The following is a 22412-nucleotide window of genomic DNA, read 5'->3' on the forward strand; positions in this document are numbered from 1 at the left end:
TAATAATAATAATAATAATAATAATAATAATAATAATAATAATAATAATAATAGTAAGAGCAAAATGTAGCTATATGTTTAGTTACATGTAATTCTAAGAGTTAAACAATTATTATTTAGTGTTAAATAAGACAATTTGCATCGAAGGAATGATTAACATAATGAAGGAAAGTTGATACATTAAAAATATTCTATGAAAGCAATATTTGAAGAAGGATCATATTTTAGAGACGAAAAGCAGTCTTTCTGACAGTCGGCTTTTGAAAGTATTCAATGTGTGACAGCACTTTACACTACTTACATTAAAATATGATAAAATACCTTGAATTACAATACACAACACTGCACATAAGCGTAATAATGTAAATAACACTTCATCAATGTAGGTCTACACCCATTTTAATGTAAATAGTAAAAAATGGCGAATTCTAGTGCACATAGTGTAAATTGTAAATATTAATGTGACTGTCAAAGTGGTCCATGTTTTGTCCTGCACCACCTTACTAAACAAGACTCACGTCAGCAGTCAGTCGAGTACTTTCCTTGCTAGATGCACGTGCGTCGTCCACTTAAAAACTCCAATAACTTCGGAATATATAACTTATTTCTTTCACGTGTTAAACTAGGTTACCTTGTTGACTAGTTTCAGTCTGTTGTAGGCTATCCTCAGACTGCGTGGTCCTCTTTTTCGCGCCTTCTGATTATGCTTCCTGTGGGGGTGTGTTCTGTAGTGTAATTATATATTCCGAAGTGATACAGTGTTAAAAGTTGTGTGATTAAAATGTATACTTCCAGTAATACTTAATCTTGTGGTCTCCTGGGACGAAGTGCGGTCCTTAATTATTATTATGAATATGATAATTATAATTATTTCATAAATTAGGATAAATTCTAGTCCCAACTTCAATTTCTCTATTTTGTTGTTGATGATCAACACAATTCATTTCTTTTTGGCTTATTCACTTGTAAAACTATATCATAAATTTTTTTCGCAGTCATTAATTATTAATTTTGCTTCATTTATACACCAGTATAACCATACATTAATTTATCTCATTTTATATTATAAATATTTGACATTTCTTTCATTTTTGGTTACATCCATGTTTGATTGTCTCTATTTCACATTTTCACACGACTCTAATTTTATTGTCGGATATTTCCCCCTTCGAGGTTTGGCCACAAAGTAACCGAAATGATTTGGTCTTAAATGTAAATTGTTTAAATTATTTTATATTAATATCTGAATTATGATTCCCAGATATTTTCTAAGTAAAACTTGAATTATAAAAAAGCCTTTAAGTTAGGAAATTTTCGGTGAGTTTTATTGAAATTATGGTGCCCATACATTTTCAACCTCTCGTAACTTTTTCCAAACCTGAAAGCTAGATTTGCACAGATATACGTTATTGTAGGTACGTTAAAAGAAAACTACAATTTCAAGTCATACGGAGTTTGTGTGCACTCGATGTGGGTTTCTGGCGTCTTGTCAGCCCATTCGAGTTATGTGGACATAAAGGAAAAAATCGAGACAGAGTCGGGTGAAGTTCCTGGATAGCTCAGTTGGTAGAGCGTTGGCGCGTTCAGCCAAAGGTCCCAGGATTCGATACCCGGCCCTGGAGCAATTTTTCCCTTGAAGTTATTTAAAGAGTTGTTGCCAACCCTAACCTTAACAAACAACAGAAATTGTTTGCTATGTGATCGACATGGTACAATTCCACCTGTTAAGATAACATAAAACCAAAGCAAGAAAAATGACATCCCGTTCCCATAGTAAGAAAAAAATTATCACTTTCCTCATCAGGTCGGCTAGATTTACTATTTGCGGGGCCATTCCAACTGACGGTACCTTAAAAAGCCGACATTATCCATCATGGATGAAGAAAGCTTATTAAAGGATGCATTTAAAATTGAGACTCACCGTGTTGGCAAATGGACTTCGGACACTGCCATCCGTCACATACATCTGCGACGATTCGAGGGCAATCTGCCCCCATACCTGTCGAAGCCATAGACGTTAATACACGAGTGAACTGCGATCTTTTATTGGAAGATCTCAAATTCGTCAAATACTACACGAGGCTTCGATTTTGTCCCTGGCTTTAATTTTTTCCAATAGTGATAATATAGACGCTACAGCGATATCCAAAGTATTTACAAAGTATCATTCTTTCAGATACTACAAGAGAAAAGAATAGGCCTTTCCACACTAATCATACTTAACATGTTAAATCATTAGGTATTGGAGCAAGTTTTTCTCGGACCACCTACAATAATGTAATCAGTGTGACTAGATTACCTCATCATTACCGCCCTATAATTAAGTGCATTTCCTTATCTGTCAACATCGCAACACATCTTTCGAGTTTCGGTATTATACACAGCAAAAAAAAAGAAAGATAGAAATAGTCCTAATATTAAGCTTGGTGAAAATAATTGGTGGTGGTTAGGTAGTAACTAATGGAAAGAACATTATTCAAAATTTAAATAAATGTCATATCTCGATGACAAATCAATGTGAAATTCGAATTTTAAAAGCGCCAATATCATTAAAGAACTTGTCAAGTACAAAGGGATGTATATACACAAAATTTAAAACACATAATACATCATGAAAATTTATTCTGGAAAATGTGGCTTAATAAAATTGCTCAAGTATGAAAAACGTCCTTCAATCTAATACATTACACAGCTATGCGCCTTCAAACTCATAGAACGGTCTATTCTAAAATCTTTTCTATTGTACTATAATTCATAACTGTGCTACTGTCATAACAACTCTAATAAGTCCTACGTTTGACAACATCGCTACTTAGCTAACCGCCACCTTTCGAATATTTCTTTGATGGGCGATAATAAGAGTACAATAAAAAAACCTTTAGTTTACAGGAGAGCAAAAAAACTGTTTAACATCGTACATGATTTTGAAGATACTGTTATGTTCATCAGAGAATGCGGCGTTCTACAGCACGTTTTGACTTGTACTCTTTTTACCAGACATAGATATCGAGCTGATGATGACAAAACTGTACATATCTCAATTTCGCCACAAATTGACTTGTGCTCTTATGATCGCCCATCAAAGATTTTTTAGTTGGTTATTTAACGACGCTGTATCAACTACGAGGTTATTTAGCGTCAATGAGATTGGTGATAGCGAGATGGTAGCCTATTTGGCGAGATTAGGCCGAGGATTCGCCATAGATTGCCTGGCATTCACCTTACATTCGGGGAAAACCTCGGAAAAACCCAACCAGGTAATCAGCCCAAGCGGGGATCGAACCCGCACCCGAGTGCAACTTAGACCGGCAGGCAAGCGCCGTAACCGACTGAGCCACGCCGGTGGCTCCTTTCGAATAATAAATATATAGAATGAAATTAATGAAATAATGAAAAACAGGGGAAAAATAGGAAAGCTTTTTTCAAAATAACCTAAAATTGAGCTTTGTTAAAAAAAAGTCTACAGCTTAATTTGAATTGCGGATACTTTTTCATTATTTTAATAGATATAAAACGGTTAGTATTGTGTGACAAATGTTGAATATGTCGCTAGAATGCATAGAATTTGAGAAGAAATGAAAATGTTCAATGTCAAGAACAAATTCCAACTGAATGAACAAGTGTGCATTATACTACAGCAGAATATCCACTAATGAATTGGCCTTAAGTAATTAAACTGTAAATTTGTCAACATTAAGCATAAGCAACGGCAGATTGTTAAACAAATCTGAAGGGCAAATAATTCCTACTAGATAAGCTTACAATACATTCCATGAAAGATGAGACAGTCCCCTTTTCTGGCCTAGGTGTCCGACGCGCGACGTTCCCATAATTTTTTCGGGACGCGCAAAAACCCCTTATTTTAATCAAAATTATTTCATAATGTAACAATTCATAATTTCTCTAACTAATGTTTACTTCATAAATTAATTTTGAAATTATTCTTTTGATTTGTATAAATGTTTGCAAATGTTTGATTTTAAATCAGCAAACATGAATGAACTATATATGAAGGATACTCTTCTTAGACACCATCTCATTTCGCCAAACAATTGTGTAACACTCAAATACTGTATTAAATGTTCAATGCTAGCGTAAGATCTATCGAACACAATAAATTAAAGTGAAACAAAAAAGTGCAAAGCACTGCCAAGTGACGTAAATTGGCATGAATAAACATTATTTAAATGCAATAGTGTTCTTTGTTTTGTTACCTAACTCCCTTGTTCGAATCTTACTTAATGCATTTTTTTTTTTCAGTAACAAAACCCGTGGAGTATCGCTTCTGTTATTATTTCATTTATTGCGGACATGAAAAATCGTTCTTTATCTTCCATATAGTATTACCACATGTCAAAATGACAGACATCGTCAGTTTATTGCTGATCAAGTTACAATTAAGCAATTCCTTATCCTCCCCGAAAAAATGTAGGCAACGTACAGAGAATCGCTGGTTGGAAGATATTCATGACAACTTCTAGCACTGAAGTCACTTCTGTTGAATCAGCATTAACGCTTTATATTTCTTTATATTCTGAGTATATAATTATATTAGTATTTAGAAATAATTTCTGACGTTCTCTCTAAGACGAAAAGTTTTCCTTTGTAAAGTTTTAGATTGAAGGTAAAATGCCATAGGTAATTAATTATTACTCTATTTAAAACAAAACATTTGGAGCCACACAAAGTAACTCGTGCCTTTTCAATTGCTATTCATCTGTGTGTGTATAACAAATAAATTAAGAACGAGCAATTATTTACATCCGATTTTGTGTAAATCACTTTACCATTTGATAAGGCCTACTGTAAAAAAATTACCAAAAATTAATTTATTTCCTGAAGTATATTATTACTCCATGAAAATTGAATTACAGATTTTACATAGAACCGCTTCTGTCAAATAGTTTAAGGAAAATGAACTGATGGGCGCACTATTTTTTTCATAATTAATACTGAAAATAGTATTTCCATGGAAATTCTAGGGACGATTTTTGCTATTTCATAATACTTTGTATATCCCTGTATAAAAATCTAAAAGTAAATGTACTTCTTAGAAAATCACTTGTAAAAATTCATTACAGAACTACATTCCTTTGTAAGTTTACAATTTTAAACTTCAGGTAGATCACATGTGTGTGGATGGAGGAGCATTCTTTAAAGCCCTGGGCAGAGGTTTCTAATTTTATAGCTAACTAAACTGGCAGGAACTTGGAAGGCTGAATCTGGTTTAATAAACGTCTGCTGTACAATAAGATTTCACGATTCACACGAGACACCACACTTCAGCTACAGAATTTGAGCACAGTTTGAACCCTTAACACTCACTGAAATGGTTATTTCTCTACAACGCACTTGTAAAAATCACAGTTTTTAATTAATGTCTATGTTTAAATCGCTGTAGCGTCTGCACTATCGTCCATCACAAATTTCGAAGCCTTCGTGTAGCACAACAATACCGACATTATCGAGATCCATTGTTGCAGCGCGGCTCGCACGACGGGTGAAACACGAGTGAGGTGGACACCGAGCGTACGGATCTGAAGCGCAAGCTGCTACTGTCCTCGTGGAAACGTACGGCTTCAGCAGGCCGTGCCAACGTGTCGATTTGCTACCCAAAACATGTGTTAAGAATTTCAAACTCCGTCGCTTAGTATTTATTGGAAAAGATGGTATATTGTCTAGCATAGGCGGAGAGAGAACCGTTTCCTTGGGGTGAGGCAAATCAAAACCATAGAATCCCCATATAACGGGGTTATGAGGGACATTATTTACCTCCTCCCCCCATTATAGCTTGACCGTAGTATAGTACAGTGTGTCCACACCTGTGGAGTAACGGTTAGCGCGTCTGGCCGCGAAACCAGGTGGCCTGGGTTCGATTCCCGGTTGGGACAAGTTACCTGGTTGAGGTTTTTTTCCGGGCTTTTCCCTCAACCCAATATGAGGAAACGCAGCGTAACTATCGGTGCTGGATACCAGACTCATTTCACCAGCATTATCACCTTCATCTGATTCAGACGCTAAATAACCTAAGATGTTGATAAAGCGTCGTAAAATAACCTACTAAAATAAAATAAAAAACAGTACAGTATATGGGAATATGATCATTTAATAAAGATATTTTCGGAGGGCATTTTCTTACAGTGTTACATCCACATCCGCGATGTTTCGGACCGAATTGTATAAGGTGTAGTGCCCAATATTCGTCCCTTTGCCTAAATTCGTCCTCCACAGTATTTCGCCCAAATTACGTCGCACCCTGGTGATGGTCAGTATAGACTACCCCTCTTTACGCAGTAGCAAGCGTGCTTTCAGTTGGAACGAGTGTTATTGTTTGTTCATTGTTATTTAAGTTTTAAATATCTGGAAGGTGAAAAACTATTCTTCTTACATATTGTCAGCAGTATTTCACAGCCTAAGGTACGTACTTTCATAACATCTTTTGCTCCTATATATAGAGCAAAGTGTCTAGTTTAAGAATATGTATTAAATGAACCGGACATTGCAGCGTGCTTAGAACGAGATGCCGCCATACTTTTGTGGTGCACATGCCTAAATTTCGTCCCCCAGGACGTGTCTAAATTTCGTCCCCGGGACGGATTTCGGAATGCTATTTCCATATCATGTAATTTCAGTAAGGCTGTTGTCATTTATATTTCTAGTTGCCATCAGATAGGAAAATGGAAACTATGGGGCAAGGAGGAAATGATAGAAGCCGTAAAACCTGTTAGGGAGAAAAAAATGGGCTGCAAATTAGTATCTAATCGATATCAACTTACCCAAGTGACAGAACATCAGGAAACTGAACCTGAAACTTCAAATTTCATGATCAGTCCAGAAGATATTCGGAAAGTTCCAGTGATAGAGCCATTGTCTTCCAATAGGCGCGGTATAGCACTTCTAGTAACAAGTACACCCCATAAGAACAACGTGCACATAGCAGCAGAAAATAAAACTTAATGGGTCTGAAAACCAAAAGCGAAAGCAGGCGAGAAGAAATCTTAACGTCGACTTGTGCACCACTATCGCTTCACAACCTGCAGCCTCAGTTTCAACCAAAAAAAAAAGTGCACCGAAACAAACAAAAAATAAAATTGTCTGCGAGTCTTCTAGCGACAGTGGAAGTGATGATGAAGACTATGATGATGATGTAGTATTCCCGTTTTGTGGGAAAAAATTTTCATAACATAAACAAGGACAGAAAGGGATCAAATGCACGCAATGCTGTCATTGATCCCACGAAATATGCTCATCTTGCAAACACAAAAAAATTATTTGTGACGTGTCTGAATGGGTGAAACATAAAATTGAAAGGATTTAGTTCTATTGGACGTAATGAACTATTTAATGTTAGGTTATAAAGTGAACTGTAATTTTGTTTTGGAAGTGCTAAGAAACTTAAGAAAATATCACATGAAGGAGTTTTTGTTTTACAAAAAGTAATTTAACTAATTTTCTGAATGCTCTCTTACATGCTTCCTATAATTATTAGTTATTAATAAACATTCTTGGTGTTATATGTTTTTATTTCATTGTACTATTGAAATAATTGTCATTCAATATGTTAAAAAGTATAGGGGACGAAATTTAGACCGCTTCACTGAAATGTAAAAAATTGCATAATTTCATTCTGCATGTTTTATATTCAATTTGATTCTAAATTTATGAATTTCGAATTCTGTGTCTTGTAGTCAAATGCTGAAAGTTCTTAACTAGATTAGTTTCAAGTTTTCAACCTTAAAGGTATATAAATGGTGAGACAAAACTAAATGGGGGACGATAAATGGGCACCCTACCTTATGGTTTGAACTGTAGATCTACTACAAATTATAATAGGGCATAATTTAAAATACCGGTAATCCCTCTCTTTTTCTCTTTCTCTCGTACAGAAACACGTACCTACGTAACAGTGTTAACAGAAACTTTTTTATATTAAGTTTCCTGAAGATATCATATGAAATTTAAACTCTATTTTATTTAATCTCGTCTTTAAGTTTACACATTATACCGGGATCACTTTTCTTTTTTCTGCATTGTTGTGCAGAATGTTATTCATATTTCTCCAAGTGGCAGTCTGAACACCTGCAGACTCCTAACACATGAGTACAGGCTTTTACAAAAGAAACATTACAGTGCTTCCAGTACTCAAATGAGGTATAGAAATTCTTATACATTCAGATAATTAAAATAAATATGATCTCAAGACATTAATTCGTCAATTTAAACACGGAAACTTAACCATAAACAAAAGCAAATAAGATATTTTGAATTCAATATTTTCTAACGTTAATAAAAAAAAGAGTTGAGACAAGTTTGGGAAGGCAGTGGCCCTCCATGCCTCCGCCCTGTCTAGATCAGTATTTCTCAACCCTCGCATTATTTTAGTGCGGGCCCCTGGCCTAAGGTGTAAAATATAGAAACCATTCTGAACCATCTAGTTTGGATAGAACCGAAAGATAATCGAACATTCAGAGAGAGAGATTGGGCGCGTGCGTGTATGTGTCGCTGAGCGCGACAACCGTTCTAAATCATTGATCCTAACAATGAAAAAAAGCAAACAAATTAATTCTCTCTTCTTCTCTCATTCGGTTCTAAATAAAACATGTTTTTTAAGCAAAGCGGAGGAGAACTTCGTAGATAATATCAATTTAAAAAGAAAATTTAATCACGGTATATTTTTACTTATAATGCAGAACTGCATGCATTGTATTCTTCACCTGACATAATTAGGAACATTAATCCAGATGTTTGAGAAGAGCAGGGCATGTACCACGTATGGGCGAATCCAGAAATGCATATAGAGTGTTAGTTGGGAGGCCGGAGGGAGACCTTTGGGGAGGCCGAGACGTACGGCTTCGGCGAGTCACTTATAGATGGGGACATTTGAGCGAATGACATGAAGTCCAGTAAACAAATAAAAAAATAGAGGGAGTGTTATGCTCAGATAGTACTGGATTTAAGCATCCGTTAAAACACTTATTAAATCAGTTATCTATACTAATAATAAATCTGTAACCAAATTTTTTCTAGTAATTTTCGCTTTTCCAAAAATAATTGGTGTTAACATGTATAATTAACCATCCTGAGACCGAAAATCGCATATTTGAAATTTTTGTTTGTATGTCTGTCTGTCTGTCTGGATGTTTGTTACCTTTTCATGCGATAATGGCTAAACCGATTTCTATAAAAATTTGAATATAAATTATGTTCCTTCTAACTAGATTTTAGGCTATATGGCATTCAAAATACTTTATTTAAAAGGGAGGTTACAAGGGGACCTGAATTAAATAAATCGAAATATCTCGCTTATTATCGATTATCATGAAAAACGTTACATAACAAAAGTTTCTTGAAAGACGATTTCCGATAAGTTTTATTCTTATCAACGCCGCCTCGACTAATAGGCTATAATGAAAAGACACAAATGACTCCGTCTTTAAGGCGGCCTTGCACACAGCAAACGGAGAATATCATTCATTTAACAATATTTTTATACGGATATATTTTGTAATCTATGATGGGAATATATAAATGTTTATCAATATTAATATACAGAGAAAGTTGGTGTGTTTGTATGAAGTAATTTCAGAAGTTACTTCACCGATTTGGATAATTCCTTCACTATTTGAAAGTGTAGTTTCTCTAGATGGAAGTAATGGATATGAGGATAACTTGATTATTTAAACTTTGTTTGGTCCACATAAAATATTCTAATTTTACACACCTCAGTTCCTCCTAGTATTTTTAAGAGTTTTGTCGTAAAGGTGCGTATTTTTACTGGACCAAAAATACAGTACATGTAGTAAAAATTAATATTTTACCGTTGAGCTCACTGGAGCTGAGTTATTTTACAAAGTGTCACGAAATGGCGTTCCTGCGCTCATAGTTTACCCATATTCGTTTCCTGTGTTTCTTAAAATAAAATTTATGTACCACATTCATTTTCATCTTTTCATTTACATAAACAATGATGCACAACCGAGCGAGTTTGCTCAAATGGTAGAGTTTGAGACTCGCATTCGAGAGATCACGGATTCAAATTCTGTGGCCGAATATGACTGGGGTTTTTCATGGTTTCATAAAGGTAAATGCCAGATTGAAAATTTACATGCCATGATTCATTACCGCCTCAATTACCAATACAACATTAATCAAAATCTATAATCGGTTACATGAACGCAAGCCATCTACAACATACTACAGAAACAGGAACTCAACAAGAGTAAAAACGGGCTGCCTGCTACAGTATACCCACACATTCTAAACACGCAACATGACCACAGATGTTAAAGTGTATTTAAATAAACTTAACAAAGAAAAAAAAATGCACAGTGAGGCCAACATAAAAAATATCTTCGTACACAATCCACTCTATATTGACATTAATTTGGAGTGATTTATTAAAGGTTGCATTCAAGATTAATTTAGAAAAATGTTAAACGAATTATCCTTGCACCAAAAACGGTTGTTCACTGAACCAAATGATCCTATTTTAATTATTTGCAAATAATAATAATTAAGAAACATGTTAAAGGAATTATCCTTGCACCAAATGAGTGCTCTCTGGACCAAATTAATCGTATTTTAATTATTTAAATACAATTTCTATTAAGTAACATACTAAATGATTTATCCTTCTATCAAACACAGATGTTCCCTGGACCAAATATCCTATTTTAATTATGTAATCACTTTATATTTATTTCTAACAAGTTCAGTGAGGCGTACGGGTATGGCTAGTTGCAAATAAATAAAGATCATTAAAGTATTACATATTTATTTATTAGGTTCTAATTGAATAAACAATATATCAGTGATTCTTATAAAAGCACGTATTAAATTGATTTCTTCTTTCTGCTACTTGCACAAAATAGCATAGGTTGCAGTACATTTGAGGTAAAAGCTTAACAGAATTACATCAGTCGTTCATGTAAATTCAAAAAGGCAACTTTTGCCCTTTCCCGATGCTTTCAACTCTTCAAATGAAACTGCTTCAGGCTACTTATCAGATAGTTCATTACTGAGGGGACCGACTACTGTAACAAAAGAGAATCAAAGTAAAGGTGATATCTGTAGGTGAGATTATTTATCTTTGCTTATCCTACGTGAGGGATTATATATTGATGTATTATCTCCACACCTTTTGCTTGCTCTTCTTTGTGGGTCATCTTTTCCAATCAACTTATGTCTCAGTTTATATCTTATCAAACTAAGTAGAAATTGCAAAGCACGAATGTCTGTTATTTACGGGTCACTGACTTTCTTACCAGGCATGTAATTTAATTAAAATTATTTCCATAGCACTCAACAGACCTTGAAATTTGTACAATCTACTTGTATCGCATGATAAGTTAGTGCTACTCTCCACACAATCTATACTGCATATCAGTCGCTCCGATTTACAAGTTATGTATATCAATGTATGTGCTCCTACTACTAGGAATACAGCTATAGTGTTGTCGAAAGATGGTCGCCATATACCTGCTACGTCTCCACAGCTGCTGATTTCATTTTTCATGATGTGCCTATATACTTTTTCTTACCGGTTTGTACGAGTAGTTCAATATTATTTTGATATGCTATTTTTCCCATTAATGAATATGCTGAACTGAACTATTTTAAGGGGACACTTCACTAAGAATGACAACTTTTTTCTAATCATTTTTTCAACAAAATTTACTATGTAAAGGACTAACAAAATCCAAATTTTGAACTGCCAAATGTTTTTGGCTTTTGTTTTTATATATATTTTTTCTTTATAGAAATGTTTTAAAACCCCAAGTTTTTAGTAAATCTCAATTTTTAAGCTGCCCTTTTTTTGTTACATTCACGAAACATAGAGAAACATTTCTATGCATTCATTTTATGAACTATCTCATTTATTCACTTTCAAAAATTTTTTTTAATATATAATTTGTTCTATAATTCATGAACAAAAAATATTAATGAAATAAACTAGCAGCAGTTCTTATAAAATAAATGCATAAAAACATGCAGCTACGTCATAAATATTTACAGTAAAAATTTCATCGAGATTAATTAATATTTGGCATAAAAATTGGTGTTGAATCAAGAAAAATAAACTTACGGAAAAATGGATTTGAAAGTAAAATGAATATTTATGTAACACATATCTATTAAAATTCTCCTCCGTTACATTCACTTAGTAACTTCAGGGAGCCAACTTTAGAACAAAAAGTTACTAGATTTGTAATCAGAAATTTGTAAAAAAGAATTTGATGAAAAAAATAATTTTGACAGCTTTAAATGCCACGCCCCCTTTCAGCCTTAATTTAAAAGCATTTTTAAACATATTTGTAATCAGAATTGAACTAAACCCATTTGAGGTATAAAACATACATTCTAAAGACGTGAAATAGCCAATAAATTTTTTTTGGAAAATTTTCATGATTTTCTTTGGAGTCTCCCTTAAAGTTTATGGACATTCTCATTATTATTTTAATTTATATATTTTTTTCTGACATTTTGCATTAATCTCTTCTTGTACTCTTTTTCATACTTGGATTCCCCTATCATTTTAATAAATTATCCGTATATGTCAACATTAGGTTGGAAATTGCTATGTAAAATTTTGTCAAGGTTTTATGAAAAATAATTTACATCGTTTGGAGATTTTCCGATTCTTTGAATACATCAATAATCTTTTCGTAAATTATATCAGTGGAATTCTTCCCCTTAAAAACCGAAACCTTTGTTTTATAAGAATAGCCACCGACGTGGCTCAGCCGGTTAAGGCGCTTCCCTGCCGGTCTGAAGTTGCGCTCGGGCGCGGGTTCGATTCCCGCTTGGACTGATTACCTGGTTGGGTTTTTTCCGAGGTTTTTCCCAACCGTAAAGTGAATGCCAGGTAATCTATGGCGAATCCTCGGCTTCATCTCGCCAAATACCATCTCGCTATCACCAATTTCTTCGACGCCAAATAACCTAGTAGTTGATACAGCGTCGTTAAATAACCAACTAAAAAAAATTATAAGAATTTAGAGATTACACAGTTAACATAACTTTATGTAAATCACTTTCATTGTTTTATAGAACTGTCAAACAGTAGAAAATAATAAAGCATTGATATAGTTATTTAAATTTTAAGGACACAGAGATCTTAGATAATTTCAGTTCATGTAATATAAACACTTATCTTTTCAAATTTATATTCATTGCTTAGCTGAAGATGTACTCCCATTTAAGCTATTTTTCACATACATTCATTGGGACTTAACATCTTCTAATAAATTTGTCTCCATTGACATTTCCACAGTGCAGTTACGTATCATAGTGCGTATTGTGAAGGAAGTTTTGCCTACATAACGGGCCGATGTCCGACAGCCGAGGTTTTCCTCGAAGTTAGTAACATGGGTCCGAAATAGTCTTGGCTTGTGAGCCCTCAACAACCCTCCCACTCTAGGGGTCTCTACTGTGTCTTTACATGACGCAACAAACAGAAGAAAATAGAATTTAGGTAAGGAATAAAACAAAATAAAAACGAAACCGGGCGGCCACCTGTGGGCATCCATGAAGTCTCACAGATTATTGGATGCTGCTGCTGTTGATGCTACACAAATTGGAAACCGTAGCGACCTAGCCCCCCCCTTCTCCTCTTGGATGGAGTAGCTGCCACAGGAATCGACGTCCATTCCTGTTCACTCCCTAACGAACGTCAGGAGCGAAAGTACGCATCGAGAACTTCAGGAGAAATAATTCGTACTGTATGTGGAAAAGTGAATTGAATAGACGTATGCAGTGAACGTGTAAAAAAGTTTTTAATAATAACTATAATATTTATTATTATTATTATTATTATTATTATTATTATTATTATTATTACACTCATACCAAAATGACCATTATTTTCACGAATCTAACGTTTAGTCTACTTGCTCTTATGGTTCTTAGTACGTTCGTATGTAAATAATATATTCGCAGATAATCTTATATAGGTCTAACACAGTGGTCGTCAGCACCCGCTGAAATGTGCAACGGGTACGCGATGCCGTCCAATGTGCGCGGTCATGCAAGAGGGAGAGATAGAGAGCGTACCCGCTAGCAGCTACGAGAGCACTATAGTGCACTGCGTTTTCAGCGGGTAAGAGAGGCTAGCCCCAGCGTGCTCTGTGCTGACGACCCCTGGTCTAACACGTTAAGAAAAAAGCATTGGACATATGTAGCTGTTCCATCAGATGACCAGTTGTCATAGAAACGTCTGCCTATCACATAGCTTCTACAATGTACTTGGCAAGGCCCATATACCCAATGCATTTTTCTTCACGTGAAATACTCTTACAAGTAAAACAAATTAGGCCTACATTTTATGTTAGATATTTCTTTAATATGTGCGCGATTTCTTAAAAAAAAAAAAAGCTATCATTGCGACTCTTCTAGTCTCTGGACATATCTTCCATATAATTTTGAAGTGAATACGATACATTGTGAATTTTAAATTATGTTTTATTTAACGACACTCGCAACTGCCGAGGTTATATCAGCGTCGTCGATGTGCCTGAATTTTATCCCGCAGGAGTTCTTTTATATGCCAGTAAATATACTGACATGAGCCTGTCGCATTTAAGCACACTTAAATGCCATCGACCTGGGTCGGGATCGAACCTCGGGCACAGAAAGCCAGCACTCTATCGACTGCGCCATCCAGGTCGACTCATTGTAAGTTGAAAGAATCATTAGTGATGTGATTTTTATTTTGGCTACCGATACTGTTGCTTATCTATATTCACTTGTCGATACAGATGTTAGCTTCTGTTAATAACATATTCATTCGTATTTCAGTACATTTAAAAATAGTCTAGCCTACTAGATCTGCGAACATAAAATGGTAGGTTTGTGTACATTTTCTTCTCGAGATGAGCGGAGTATCAAATGTTTATACTACTTACGTGTCCTATAGTGTTATCTAACAATCATTAAATAGTACTCATATTTTGTATATAGTATTTCCTTCTATTTTAGTTATACGTATTATTGTTGCTAATGAACTTACAAATTGTGATCATAAATAACAATGAAAAATAAATAAGAGACATAAAATATTTGGAATAAGTGTTCGAAGATCATCGAAATAATATAGATTCAGCTGGATGCAATAGTGGATGAAGATCTAGACAATGAGTAGAAGAAGAAAAGGCAAACATGGCAGTAGATGAAGAAGAGAAGAAAGATATTTCTTTAAAATCATAAAGCATTCATAATCACAGATGTAGGTTATAGATTTTGGAGCTACGGTAAAAATATGAACAGCAAAGGGAACCGAAGTCACTGAAAAAATCTGTTTCAAATACACTTTATATTTAGCTGTTGAAATAAATCGAGTGAAAAGGGAAGTTGACAAAAACGACAGCAATAATAAATATTGGGAGGGGACGCGCGGCAGTTATCGTGTAAAGGCTGGTTCACAATAAACCGGGAACGAGAACCAGAATGAAAACGAGAAGCAGAGGACGTGAATATGAAAATTTTTGCTTCACAATAAACCGAGAACGTAGACGACTATGCATATCGGTATGCATGTCAATAACGATATGTAAAGTCGATATTACGCATTCTGATGTTATTTGTGTATAACTGACCAATGGCGTTCTCTCATGAGTACAAGGCAGCCAACATAAACACAGGTTAACCAAGTTCGAAATTTCAACTGAAACATTTCATTAGGTACGGTACTATAAATATGCCCATGCATATTTATTATCACAACCTATTTTAAGTCTACCATGACGTAAAATAATTAGAGAAAAAACATTTGTAAGAGAACAAAAATGAACACAACAGTAGTTATTGAATTGAAGCATGAATATGTAGTGTGTAATACAACCAATACAATAATAAAATATGATTCACTTACGATCGGTGTTCAAAGACGCAGCTATTTCTCATCTTTATACGAGGCGCGCCGCTTATCGTAAACGTGAGGATTTTCCTCAACACTCAATATTAGAATCTCATCAAATAAAACTTGCTCCATGATGCAAAGCACAGAACAAAATAATGCATAGGTTATGTCACGGTCTTCTTGCTACAAAATATACGACGACAAAATAGCTTTTAGATGGCAATAGAATGAATCTAGTGGGCTGTGATCGGAAACGTGAACGCCGAAGTTGAAACTTGGCCAACTCTCCGTTCCCGATCCCGGGCTCCGGTAAGCTTTTCGTTAATTGTGAATGCTCATATTTAAATGCACACATTTTAACAATTTTACCGTTTTCGTTTTCGTTCCGATTTTCGTTTCCGGTTTATTGTGAACCAGCCTTAAGTCTTACAGCTGATCAGCCGATGCGACTTACGCACGTCAACGTCCGCTGGGACTCTCTGCAGCTGTGAAAGAAACTAAAGCAAAGAACAGTAGCGTTGTCACTTCGATACTACTATTATCCACTCATTTAATAGAAAACAATATCATGCACCAACATGCTAAAATTACAGTATTGAAATATTGATGATTAATAATAGGCTATATTAATAAGAATAGATCATATCTTGAGCAGCATGGTTTCAAAATAAGGATGAATATACACGATCTACCAAAAAGTAATTGGGCACTGTTTTTGCTCCACTGGAATGCGTCGCCATTCCTCCTGCAACATGGTACTCAGTTGGACAATGGAATTTGGTCGCATCTCCCGAGACCTTAATCGCCGGTCTAATTCGTCCCAAAGGTGTTCAATGGGATTGAAATCAGGACTCTGTGCAGGTCAGTCCAACCGGTGAACATTATTGTCTGCATACCACTGCATAGTAGCCGCTGAAACATGGGACCAACTTCCATTGTCCAACTGAGTGCCCTGTTGCAAGAGGAATGGCGACGCATTCCAGTGGATATCCTACACAAACTAGTGGAGAGCATGCCTCACAGAGTGGCTGCTGTTATAGCAACAAGAGGTGGTACCACGAGGTTCTAAAGGGGCAAAAACAGTGCCCAATTACTTTTTGGTAGATAGTGTACTTTATGTGCCACTGTCAGTCCTGTCAGTCCTTGCATCTGATACGCTTAACTTTTCTCTGAAGTAAAAAACAAATATATAGAGGGCCTATATAATATATTTTTTATAGTTCCGACTTCGAAATGCCACGTGCATTAAGCAAAGCTAGAGTATCGATTTGTTTTACCTTCTCGTTTACTTTCACAATCAGGATATTTATCACTTAAAGCAGAGTTTCTTTAAGTTATTGTGTAAAATATAGCTATTAGGAAGTGAGTATCATACAATTTATTTGTTTATTTTTCCATGACACTATGCCGATTAATATTGTAGTTGTAATCCCTGGTAGAGGGGAAGAGAAGGCCTGATGGCGTTATCTCTACCAGGTTAAATAAATATTTACTAAATATACTGTACATACCATACTAAGTATGTTTTTAGTAATCTTGACATTAAATCCTCCAGATTTGCTAAACATCGATCGAATTCAGAACATAGCTGTCTCGAAGCATAATTAAGACATCAGTAGCGATATATTACGCTAATGAAAAAATGCCCCAAAAACGTTGAGTCTATTGTACAACTGCCTGAAGAGACAGTCAACCCACATCACACACTCAACAGTTTATAATTCGGTTCAAATTATTGACAAGAACGACTCATTCCACAATTCATTTCTTTGCTACAAGGTTCACAAGAGAACAATAATATTTTGTTTCCTGACACGCATATGTTACATGTGTACATCTGATGATCTAGAATCTGTCAGTGTTTACAGCTGGAAATAGCTTGGAATGCTGGCGCCTTGCTGTTTAATACCCTCGATTATAATTGGTGCTTGTGTTCAGTCTCTATGGTGATTTATGATGTGCCATGGAAATACCCGCAGTGTACTTCTGTTCTGTAAATAAATTAAATGTACTGAGTAGAACTGTAACGAATCTGTTTCAGATAAGTCACCTCCATGGCAAACAGTTCAGTAATAACTCAAGCCAGAAAATGGCTTCTCATCAGAGACCGGAGTTCCAATCTTGATAGATTCTGCATGATGGGTAGCGTACTAAGCACCTCTGGTGCGAGTTGTCTTTATATTTTTAATGCAGTGTCATAAAGAGGGCACGTTTCATTGTTGTTCGTATTATAAGTTTCGAAAAAATTAATTCCATTACCATTTTACTAATAAGTGAGCCGTTCAGAGCAGAAATGGTGTAAGTCAAAATTGGATAATGAGGTTTAAAGTAAAAATTTCGTAAAATATAGCGCGCAACTAATATGTCCTTCGTGCTATCCACTGACTATTAATAGTTTAAATAAATTGAATATTAATTGCTACTTTACGCTGTAACTTCATCCCTCTTAGCCCCAAATATTTTTCTAAGAATCTTATTCTCAAACACCCTTAACCTCTGTTCCTTTCTCAAAGTGAGAGTTCAAGTTTCACAACCATAGAGAACAACCGGTAATATAGGCCTAACTACCTTACTGTATATATTCTAAGTTTCAGATATTTTGAGAGCAGGCTGGTTGACAAAAGCTTTTCAACCGAATATATGATATATATGATCTACGATACTGGTAAGGAAAGTTTCCTGTACATTGCTCTCTGTCTCGCTCACGTACTGAAGGTATCAGTGTCGGTACCATGTCGCTCTACAAACCCTCTGTCTCTACGAGCAGGAACAGAAGGTTTCGTACAGAATTGGAAGAGGAATTTATTCGCTATTCTGTCGGAGAAAATGTAATATGTTGCTTTGCTCAACGGTTCAATTAGTAGTAGTATCTAGAAGCGACATTACAGAGTATTACGCTGAATACACAGGCATAACACGTATTATTATTATTATTATTATTATTATTATTATTATTATTATTATTAGCAAGTGTTATCATAATTCTTATATGCGTACCTCAATAGGCTATATAGGCTACATCGTCCCTTGAATAATAAAATAATTACTACGCTATATCTCCATTTTAATTTCTTTTTAATCTTTTGATGACTATTATCAGTTAGCCTATTTACTAGCTATTGATTAACTAATAATAATAATAATAATAATAATAATAATAATAATAATAATAATAATAGTAATAATAATAATAATAATAATAATAATAATAATAATAATAATAATATAGAGAAACTGATTGAATATTACGTACTAGTGTAGTACCTAATGAAGTGAGCTATTAAACTCCTAGAACTGAAATCAGCCTTCAATCATCGTCATGAAGAGAAAGATGACAAAAATGTAAGGAAGCCAGCTAACTAGTGGCGAACGAAATAGCTCGTTCTCTTAAGCTTTCCAACGAAGGAGAGTTTTATAAAAGCGTAATGATGAGGGTGGCTGAAATAATTTGTCCAATGAAAGTTGTTAATTAATTTTGAAAAACGGAGCATTTCTCGACTAAATATCCAGAAGAGAATTCAGAAAATTTCTGATTGTGAACATTAAGAACATTTTTAAAAAGCAAGAAAATTTGTATGTATTTTTAATTGGTTCTCGATGACAGTAATAACACTACTGATACAGCAAAGCTTGCGATTTTTAATCGCGAGGTTTATAAAGAACTCAATGTTAGTGCACGAACCACCACTGATTGTAATTTTCATGCCATGTACCTCTCCCCCGTCTCCTTACTTCTCAGACAGTCTTTTGCGTGTAATCACTGCCGTTCGAGTTTTGGTCACCGCTCTACGTAGATCATGCAGTGACATAATGAAGTTAACTCTTTGAGTTGATTAAGTGGTACGATGAAAGAGTAATGGAACGGAGAAAAATTCTTTCCGGCGCCGGGATTTGAATCCGGATTTTCAGCTCTATGTGCTGATCTTTATCCACTAAGCCACACCAGATAACCACTCCGGCGTCGGACAGAATCGTCTCAGTTTAAGTTCCAACTCTTGGGTTCCCTCTAGTGGCCGCCCTCTGCACTACGTCATAGATGTCTATGAACGTAGGACTGAAGTCCACACATGTGCTGAGGTGCACTCGTTATGAGTGACTAGTTGGCCGGGATCCGACGGAATAAGCGCCGTCAAATCACGAAGTGATTTACGCATATCATATATATTATTTTAATGTACCGAAGTACATATGATATTTCCATGCAGATATTCTGTGTCATCATACGATGAAAGAGTAATGGAACGGAGAAAAATTCTCTCCGGCGCCGGGATTTGAACCCGGGTTTTCAGCTCTACGTGCTGATGCTTTATCATCGTATGACGACACAGAATATCTGCATGGAAATATCATATGTACTTCGGTACATTAAAATAATATATATGATATGCGTAAATCACTTCGTGATTTAAGACGGCGCTTATTCCGTCGGATCCCGGCCAACTAGTCACTCATAACGAGTGCACCTCAGCACATGTGTGGACTTCAGTCCTACGTTCATAGACATCTATGACGTAGTGCAGAGGGCGGCCACTAGAGGGAACCCAAGAGTTGGAACTTAAACTGAGACGATTCTGTCCGACGCCGGAGTGGGTATCCGGTGTGGCTTAGTGGATAAAGCATCAGCACGTAGAGCTGAAAACCCGGGTTCAAATCCCGGCGCCGGAGAGAATTTTTCTCCGTTCCATTACTCTTTCATCGTATGATGACGCAGAATATCTGCATGGAAATATGATATGTACTTCGGTACATTAAAATAATATTAATTAAGTGACCTAACAAATAAAGTATGCTTCTATTTTCCAAATTCTTACTGTTTCAGCTAAAGATTCTGCTGCAGTTCCGCGCTTGTGGAGGACTGAACAGTCAAAGTTGCATAGTCCGATGCGATCGGTGTGAAAATTCGATTCTTCAGCTCACTCTGGTCGTGGTGTTGTGGTGGCACCGTGCCAGGGAGCGCAGACGGGTCGCATTGAGATGTGGCCAAATTACTCGGACCCTTATTCGTTGCTTTGGCGATTATATGTAAACAGTACTAATGTTAGGGAAGGCCAATGTCTCGCGTAGTGAACAGAGCTTTAAGTTGCTCGACTTTGTTGAACATAAACACTGTGCAATGACTGAGGTGCAGCGTGAAGCTTCTGGTAGTGGGTTCTAATCGGGGTTGGCCGCGTAAACTACGTGATACATTAATTCATTCATAGTTTTCACTGCAAACTCAGCATTCTTCAATCTTTCTTATTTTCTGTCTTCCTCAGTCTCCGTATATGATTCATATCTTAATGTCGTCTTATCGTCTGATATCTTCTTCTGCCTCGAATTCTTTTCTTTTTCACTACCGGTACATGATATAACCTATATAACCTATATTTTACATCACGTAGAAAAATTAATTTTTATTCGATTTTCTACGCAGTGTAATCAATTATTTTCATGAAGTAAATTCATAAAAAGCCATGATAATACAATTGGCAAGTATTCATTATAAATAGCTTCATTTATAATCACAGAAATGAAAATAATTTCAGTGGTGAAATGTAACGTACTTATATGTAATATGAATTATAAAACCTTTTTTTTCAAATTGAAGTATATTTTAATTTAGCACTTATTAATATTGTCAAGTTTACCCGCCAATACAAAATCATTCTAAAGAAACTTCAGTGCCATTAAGGGGTTAGATACAGCTTACAGCAGTAAATTTTTTTGGAAATATTCAACATTTTTTCCTCCATTACTGTACAGTATATTGTACAATAATGAAAATTGGTATGTGTAAAACACTGTCCTTCTGCTATATGAAAATATATATATATATATATATATATATATATATATATACTGTATATATACGATTTAAAAAAAATATTTTTATTTATTTATTTATTTATTTTTTTTTTTTTTTTTCAAAATTCATAATGATGGCAGTTTACTGTGCAATGATGAAGCGTTTTCCTCTTAACTCATAAAATTGTTAACTTTTTCATGTTCTATCTCTTTTATTTTATTGCTGAAACTCATTTTTACAATATCATGCACTTTCAACTACATTCCTTAATAAATAAATATATATACATATATATATATATATATATATATATATATTTTTTTTTTAATTTTGTGTTAGAAGAAATTCTGATATTTGACGATTTTTAAAAATGAATTTATTTTTAACAGACAATCTAACAAAGGCAAAGAAGTGATCTTACATCATATTGTAGATATGACATGCATAAATACACACCAAAAATTTCATCACAGAATGTTGGATAGTTTTTTAGTTATGTGGGAAACGCTTCAACACCTCACAGTGAACTGAATTTTGAAAAAAAAAAATGTAAATACCGTTAATGTTTTTTAAATCGTAAAATATTTTTATATAGCAGAAGAACAGTGTTTTACATATACAAATTTTCATTATTGTACAAGATACAGTAATGGAGTGAAAAAATGTTAATATTTCCAAAATTTTACTGCTGTAAGCTGTACCTAATCCCTTAAGTAATTTGTCTAAAGTAACCAGAAAAATTAAAGGATCTTATAGTTAAACTAAAATTGC

General features: G+C 34.9%; 1 protein-coding gene across 3 annotated transcripts in view; it reads right to left on the reverse strand.

Moving 5' to 3' along the window:
• Window positions 1-22412, reverse strand: part of FipoQ (F-box/LRR-repeat protein FipoQ) — a 140287-nt gene that overhangs the window by 24647 nt on the left and 93228 nt on the right. The window contains exons 1-2 of one of the 3 annotated variants that reach the window (XM_069834164.1): window positions 5461-5600; window positions 1922-1999 (exon numbers count right to left, since the gene is read on the reverse strand). The exons of the other annotated variants lie outside the window; for them this stretch is intronic. Of the exons in view, the coding sequence (XP_069690265.1) occupies window positions 1922-1999; window positions 5461-5475 (93 nt within the window). The 5' untranslated portion in view covers window positions 5476-5600. Of the gene's footprint in view, window positions 1-1921; window positions 2000-5460; window positions 5601-22412 lie in introns of those variants that run through there. 3 annotated transcript variants of the gene reach the window in all.

The sequence above is a fragment of the Periplaneta americana genome, chromosome 1 (genome assembly GCF_040183065.1).
Source record: "Periplaneta americana isolate PAMFEO1 chromosome 1, P.americana_PAMFEO1_priV1, whole genome shotgun sequence".
NCBI classification, from domain to species: domain Eukaryota; kingdom Metazoa; phylum Arthropoda; class Insecta; order Blattodea; family Blattidae; genus Periplaneta; species Periplaneta americana.